At 39.5% G+C, this 7,633-nt stretch overlaps 2 protein-coding genes across 2 annotated transcripts in view; one reads left to right on the forward strand and one right to left on the reverse strand.

Moving 5' to 3' along the window:
* gstcd (glutathione S-transferase, C-terminal domain containing) overlaps positions 1 to 2,787 on the reverse strand; it is a 68,700-nt gene extending 65,913 nt beyond the window's left edge. The window contains exons 1-2 of the mRNA XM_042485676.1: positions 2,704 to 2,787; positions 2,134 to 2,561 (exon numbers count right to left, since the gene is read on the reverse strand). Coding sequence (XP_042341610.1) covers positions 2,134 to 2,550 — 417 coding nt within the window. The 5' untranslated portion in view covers positions 2,551 to 2,561; positions 2,704 to 2,787. The remainder of the gene's footprint in view (positions 1 to 2,133; positions 2,562 to 2,703) is intronic.
* Positions 2,788 to 3,181: 394 nt separating this feature from the next.
* Positions 3,182 to 7,452, forward strand: ints12 (integrator complex subunit 12). The gene is made up of 7 exons (XM_042485453.1): positions 3,182 to 3,280; positions 4,093 to 4,256; positions 4,397 to 4,555; positions 4,889 to 5,070; positions 5,215 to 5,374; positions 5,494 to 5,637; positions 6,639 to 7,452. The coding sequence occupies exons 2-7, from the start codon at positions 4,101 to 4,103 to the stop codon at positions 7,197 to 7,199; spliced, it is 1,362 nt and encodes a 453-aa protein (XP_042341387.1). The 5' UTR covers positions 3,182 to 3,280; positions 4,093 to 4,100; the 3' UTR covers positions 7,200 to 7,452.
* The last annotated feature ends 181 nt before the right edge of the window (positions 7,453 to 7,633 follow it).

The raw sequence follows: 7,633 nt of genomic DNA on the forward strand, positions 1-7,633 counted from the left end.
GCAGACACACTCAGACATAGATTAGTATAAATATTTGATTAAAAAAAACTGTATCACATATTGCACATCGATACTGGTATGCATAAATTGGTACCCAAAGTTGGGAAGAACTAAGATAAAACCTGTAAAAATAGTAATTGATTTTTTATTTATTATTGGAAAGTACATTTTTCATATACTGTATGTTAGACTGTATGCATGCCCATTGACAAATTTCACATTTGCATTTGCATGCACAGCTGACCTGCTGTGCACTGACTAAAAGATGAGGGTCGGCATACCTCTAGAGGTAGTTTAGAGTACTGCATGAGGTGCTTGAGGTTTTTTTTAAGTATATTTAATAAATATCTATGGCAAAATGTATAAAATAATCATATCACTAAATTGTAGGGGTGTAAATCAGCAGCTTCATCATAATATATTACATAAATTCATGGGACAACAACATAATATTAGCTAATATCACAAACTCTGCCACGATACTATTTCAATTTGATTAAATTCAGGAGCTTTTGATCAGTTTGAGACGATATCAGTAAAGATATTCATTGTGTTTTTTGCAATCAATCAAGATTGATGTATCGTTACACCATTACTGAAATTCAAGTGCAACTTTAAAAAAAAAGACAGGTCAATGCAACTACAATGCCTACTTAGTGTTATTGCACAATGACAAAAAAATGGTTTGCCATGAATTTAGTGATGATTTCTAAACATTTGAAATGAAAGATTTTTTAGGTACAAAGTTCTCATTTACAAAATCAGACACTGATGGCTCAGTGCTGCCATGTGCCTCTTTCAATAGGGTTTTTATTCCCTGCCAAAAATGTTTTGTGTGGGTCGGAGGGTACTTGGCTGAAAAATTGAAAAGTAAAAATAGTGTGGGAGCCACTGCCAGATATACTATGCGACAAATGAGAAATAGTTACTTGGAAGTGTGTAAATTAAAAACTGTCTCTATGATTTCTCTATGATTAAAACCAAATAACAGTCTTTTTTTAAAACATTGTGATTGATTTACAGCTTTAAATAAATTCCTTTCTTGTATGTCACTCTGTACAGGGGCTGCAGGATAGGCAAAAATATCAGAGTGCGATTATTTTTGATAGATATTGTCATTGCAATATGAGTTGCAATTTCAGTGGGCATGGTATATTTTGCATTTCATTTTCAATGAAAACAAGATGAATGTGTAGGCTCATGCACACCTTCAATAATGAGGTGCACCAGAGGAAATTGCCCTTAGATGAATAAATGAGAATTCCCACAATTCCCTCTGTGGCTCTACGCCAAATATCTCCGACATACTTGTGACATATGAACCTTCTAGGACCCTCAGGACATCTAGAGCCGGCCTACTGACCATCTTAAGAGTTAGATCTAAACATGGTGAAGCAGTGTTTTGTTATTATGCAGCACAGACCTGGAATAATGATGATGTTAGACGAGCCACAACTCTGACCACTTTTAAGTCAAAGCTGAAAACGGTACCTTTCTTACACTGCCTATTCCACCTGGTAATGAATGCAAAAACCATTTTAAATAATCTTTTTATCTTTGCACCTCTTGTCTGCACTTTTGTTATTTTTAACGGTGATTTATTGTAAATCTGTATCCTTTATAATGTTTTTATATTTTATTACTCTGTAAAGCACTTTAAATTGCCCTGTTGTATGAAATGTGCTATACAAATAAAGCTGCCTTGCCTTCATTTCAAAGTCAATATCTGCTGATACCAATGGCATGCCAATATTACTGTGCATCCCTAAATATTTTTGATTAACTGCGCAGCCCTACTATGTACACTTAGTATGAATAATATTCTTTCACATCACAGGCACTGCGTTTCCATGACACTTTGAATGTGGAAGAGAAAATTTATCGTAAATCAAAGTGTGTTTAATCACGACTGGCTCCAGAGTACAGCTCGATCTAAACTCCTGCAACATTCATAAATGCCACAACACAAAACTTGTTCTTAAAACTTTAAGTGTTGATGTTAAAGTACCCTTTAACCTCTCGCTATTGCACTTTGCAAGTAAGTGAAGTTGTAGCCACAAACACCCACTATGACTGACACAAGGCCTCAGGGGCCTTGTACTTTGGTCATGTGTGTCCCTGCTTGCCGTTTACCTCTGCACAGGCCTTCAGACAGGTCTTCTTGAACCCCAGCAGCGCCAACACATCATTTCTCGAAGGATCAGCCTCCAGGGTTTTGTTGATGATGTGTCTCAGGACCACAGCCAGCCCTGCTCTGCAGAGCCTCCCAGTCTCATCTAAGACAGCAGGCAGGCGGCAGCCCCTCACCAGCTGAGGCAGATCCTCCGACTGAATATCAGACACATCCAAACCCTCTGGTAGCTGACTCCTCAGTGACTGGGAGCTGGCGGGTTTTGTGAAGACCAGGAAAACTTTGAAAGACTTGCACTCGCAGTAGGACAAGAGAAACAGAGCGATTGAGGTGTGCAGAGGAAGATGCAGCTTCTCATTTTGGGAGCATACTTCTAGATAGAGGGAGGAAGGCTGCTGTTTTACCTCCGAGTGCTTCATCGCTAACGGTGCTGTGGAGGGACACAGGTGGAAGTTAACAATAGTTTAGCTAAGAAATGCGCTCTGGTGATTTTTTCAGTGTGGCAACGAGAAAGTGTTAGTTTAAATAACATTTAGGATTCGGTGCATAAAGTAGCATTAATAAATACTTACAAAAGCCTCAGTAATGCGAACATGTACACCGGCAGTTTGAATAAATCCACGTTGTTTTGGTACACGCTTCCTGCTAGAGATGGCAATTTCTGCACCGAAGCGTTTCGTCACTTCCGGTTTCTGAAAAGGCAGACTATTTAAATTGGATTTTATTTTTTTTTTTTTTAGCATAATATGCCTTAACCAGATGTTAGAGTTGTTACAATAAGATTGAGGTGAATTAAACACATTTTCATGAAGACATTGGGACTCGAAATGTGCTCTATCATACAAAAAAAGAGCAGGACGTTAAATGGTTATTAAATCATTAAATACACTTTAAATACTTAGAACGAACTTGGTGACGTTGCATTTTATTATATATTAAATTTCGAGCTTAAAAGTATGATGTTTTTTTTTAATTAAAAAAAAATCCACAACGGTTCCGCGCGTGTAGATTACGGACACATTCAACGGTTGCACAGGGAAAACGTCCGCCCCGGCAGCTCATGTAGGAAGTGTTGCTCAACCGTTAGTTGTTCACCAAAACGAAAATACCGGGTTATCTGGCAGGTTTTCACCAGGAGCAGGGCGTGAGGTAATGTGATACAACTGAAAATGACAGTCAGTGAATGTGTTTTTGTGACAGACAGCTGACGGAGAGCGTTTCAGTGCTCTGTGTTCCTGGTCCGGACTGAGAGCGTCACCGAGCAACCAAATGAAATCATTGGAAAGGTGTATATTTCTATTGTTCAGGGTAATAAGGGCACTTTCGACTCAACCTAGAGGCGTAGATTAGTTCAGACCAAAAGCACACAGGTGTAAAGAGACTGAACACTTGAACAGTCCTGGTCTGCCTATTGTGTTTTGTCCTCTTCCAGGCTTTTTTCTGTCCATGTCTACTCTTCTGTCCTCTGTCTTCAGTTTGTATTAGCGCATATTTTGTCAGTGTCCCAAATGTGAAAACAATACTGAGTTGCTGAGTCTAGGCTGCATTGAAGAAAAAGATAGCTATTTGCCTATAAATATTTCGGTCATTTTATTTATTTAAATCAAAGGGAAGACGTTTGTTTGTTTACTTTTTTATTAAAGTGTTAACAGCCCAGTTTCGTATAGCTAAATGTGATAATGAACCTAAAGACTGTAGGCAAGGCAGCTTTGTTTGCATAGCATGTTTCATACAACAGATCAATTCAAAGTGACATAGCAGACTGTACATTCAGTTATTTCAGGTTTTAGTCAAAATTAACTCTGCAGTGTCTTTATTGCAGCTCCAGCTTTTGTTATGTTTTTTATGTTTCAGTTTAATGTCAATTGTGTAACCTTACTAGTCTCAGAATGACATAGCAGTTGTATTTTGATAAAGTTCCTACTGATGATTATAAGCTGACATTATTTTATTTTCCCCAGTTAAAGCCATGGCTGGACCTGTCAGTCTGGAGCTGGATCCCATCTTCCTTAAGGGACTGAGTTACCTGCACTCCAAGAGTAAAGACTCAGCTGAGAAACTCAAAGCTTTACTAGACGAGTCCCTTTCAAGAGGAAGTGATTCATCATACCGTTCGTTGCAAAAAGTAAGGTCTTCATCACGTTTTCACATTGATACATCCTGAGTCTGTATATACTTCATTATTGTTCATTTTTCTTTTAATTTCATCAGTATGTAATTAACACAAATGAATCAAAGTATTCTGTTTTGTTATTTTGTCCTCAGGATATTGAAGTGTCCAAGGGGTCTGTGTCAAAACTGAGCTTAAGTAAACAAGACTCCAAGTCCTCCTCAAGTTCCTCATCCTCCAGCAGCAGCAGTAGCAGTAGTAAATCCAGCTCAGAAAAGAGCAAGAAAGAGGCAGATAAGAGACCCACTGAGAAGGTACGGAATAAATAAACACCTCCAAATAAATTCTTTTTTTATTTTTTTAGAATGAAGGCCAAAGCAGCTAAGTAGCTTTTTTTCTCCTTTTTTTTGCGCTCAAGTTTTTTTTTAATCCAACAGCACTATACAGCAGAGCTACACCTAAGGAAAGAAAGTAAACACTGTTTCATGCAGCCAAGATTTGTCCTTATAGTGCAAGAAAAACACGTGTAACTCCATATAGGACAGCATCGTAACCACAAGGCTGGCTGAAATTTGACAATGTTGGTAATTGCACTGATTTCAGCATGCATTTTCCTAACATACATTTTCTGCCAAACTGACAAACAGGTCAGAGTTGATTTGGGTGAGGTGGACCCACCAAAAAAGCCTCGTTTGGAAAAACAAGAGAATCGCTCTTCTCCTATCACCGTTCAGACGAGTAAAGACCTTCTGCCAAATATTAACGACTACGATGAGACCAATGCTGATGACTTCGCCATGGAAATGGGCCTTGCTTGTGTGGTTTGCAGGTACATCTTAATAAATTGCAAATTAACTACATGTAGATTATTGTCTAATACATACATGCATTTCAGTCTTATTAATACTCATTCTATGTGTTCTCAGAGCATAAAAAGGTAAACTTTGGTTCTAAATGCTGATGTATTTTTAAGACAAATGACAGTGACGATGGGAAACCAGCTGGTTGAGTGCCAGGAGTGCCATAATCTGTACCACCAGGACTGTCACAAGCCCCAGGTGACAGACAAAGAAGTGAATGATCCACGGCTTGTGTGGTACTGTGCCCGCTGCACCAGGCAAATGAAACGCATGGTAAGGAAAATCAATTATATTCAAGTATGTACCTTGTATGTAGCCATTGGTTGTGTGACAGATCAGTGTACAGTAATGTTATTAGTTTCTGTTTAAAGCTAACTGTGTTTTTACTTTAGGCCCAGAAACCTCCACAGAAGCCCTCCCCTGTCTCGGCATCATCAGCGCCTGTTGTAAAAGACACATTAGTGAAAAAGACGGAGCTTAAAGCCAAGCCCGACACAGCCAGCACCTTCCAGGCCTTCAAAAGAACAGAAGTAAAGGTACGTGTGCCGATGGTATTCTGTTCAATTTAAGCCACAATAATATGAGCTCCGGTGTCACCATGAAGTTCAGCAAAATCTAGGATTCATTATCCCCAAGTTATGACTAGCAGCAAGTGAAAGAAGAGCAACAGCGGTCAAAATTACTCTGAAAGGTAGTCAACAGAAATCCCTGCAGAGAATGAGCAGCAAGTATACATTTTTTTAAAGGATCAGACTGAGTTCTGCAGCCTAAATCATATTGCAGTACAGTATCATTTCTCCACAGGGATTGGGTTTAAAACTTTTCAGAGTACATTAACTTATTGGAGTTCACCACTGGGTTATTTTGACAGCAAAAAGCCTGCCTTGTAGTATGTGATTCGATTATGTTAATTTGAGTCGGAGTGGGAGTATCTGAAGGAAGCAAGTTGAGACGTTGTCGAGCTTGCAGGTAACTCTGCTGATTGACATCATCTTGATAAATATGTATTTGCTCTGTTACACATTGATCTGAAGATATGTGTAAAAGATAAGGCTAGAGTTATTCAATTCTTATCTTTTTTGTCAAATCACATGGAAAGACTAAAACTTACAGTGTATTAGTTCATCTCTGAATACTTTCTGACTTCTCTAAGTTGTCTTCTGTACTGGTAAAAAACAGATCACGAATAGGCTTGGGCGCCATTATGGTATTATGGTTATAGTGTGATTTTCAATACCGTCAAAAAGACAGATGCTTCTCTTTCTATTAAACCGATACAAAGATACTGTGCACAACATGCGCCACCATGGGGGAACAGGCCGCTAAAATGAGAGCGATGGTGACTACGAGTGGTGGGGATATTGTTACAGGACTAGTAAAAAAAAAAAAAAACCCAAGATGCTTTAATAAACACTGAAATTGATTTCTTGGTGTTTGACTTGACTCGATTTTGAAACTGTAAAGGTTATTACTGCAATATAACAGTGTTGACTTTATGTTAAACTGTGATCATTGTGGTCACTGTTTATAATTTCAGGCATCCACAACATCAGCCAATCCCACCGGCAGCTCCTCCACCGCAGGCAGCGGTCTCACAGGCTGGGCTGCATTTGGCGCTAAGACAAACCCATCTCTTCCTGCCAGCTCCAAACTAGGTTCCTCAGCCTCAAGTGGGAGCCACAAGACCTTGACAACTCCATCTGGCCAGAAACCTGTCGGGCTGTCTGGGCTGGCAGGAGCCAAGTCGGGACTTGGTAGTGCAAAGATACCTGGAAGCGGAAACGGGAACGGCTCCAGCCAGGTGCCTCTAAAACCTCCTCCCCCCCTGACTCTGGGTAAGCAGCCACTGAACCGCTCAGGGAGCAGCGAAAACCAAGGGAAAGGGTCGACTCCATCAGGAGCTGGCTCCCCGAGTGGCTCCCAGGCAGGTGGAGGAGGGAACGGAGGCAATAATGGAGGAGGGAATGGGAACAATGGGAACGGGTCAAAAGCTGCACCAGGTGACAAAGCACCAACATCCCAAGAGTCCCAGCTTAACGCCATGAAACGGTTACAGCTGGTGAAGAAGAAAGCAGCACAGAAGAAACTGAAGAAATGAGTAAAGGTAGAGAGACAAAAGAGTGGGAGTACGTATGAGTAGAAAATAAATAATTGTGGAGTTAGTGCCAGAGCAGTCTGTTTGTTTTAAAAGAGCATCTGTACATGAGTAACACCATACAGTCAAATACTTGAATCTTACTTTGTGTAAACGCTGCTGGACTGTGTGCCTCGTTCTGTCATAACAAGTCTAACCGTTGAAAAAGTCACTGTCGCTTTTTATCAAGAAACGTCATTAAATCTCTTCTTATAAACTGGCAGTAGCAATGAGTTTGTAGCACGTGGTGTCTTTGTATGTGAATCATGATACTCTGCAGGGCAAATTAAGAATAGATTGTATTTATTCCTGATATTATTGGTAAAATATAAACGATAACATTATAGATTTAATTATTTCACATTCACATAAAATATATATACTTCATTTATGAATCA

This window comes from Plectropomus leopardus, chromosome 4, assembly GCF_008729295.1.
Source record: "Plectropomus leopardus isolate mb chromosome 4, YSFRI_Pleo_2.0, whole genome shotgun sequence".
NCBI classification, from domain to species: Eukaryota; Metazoa; Chordata; class Actinopteri; order Perciformes; family Serranidae; genus Plectropomus; species Plectropomus leopardus.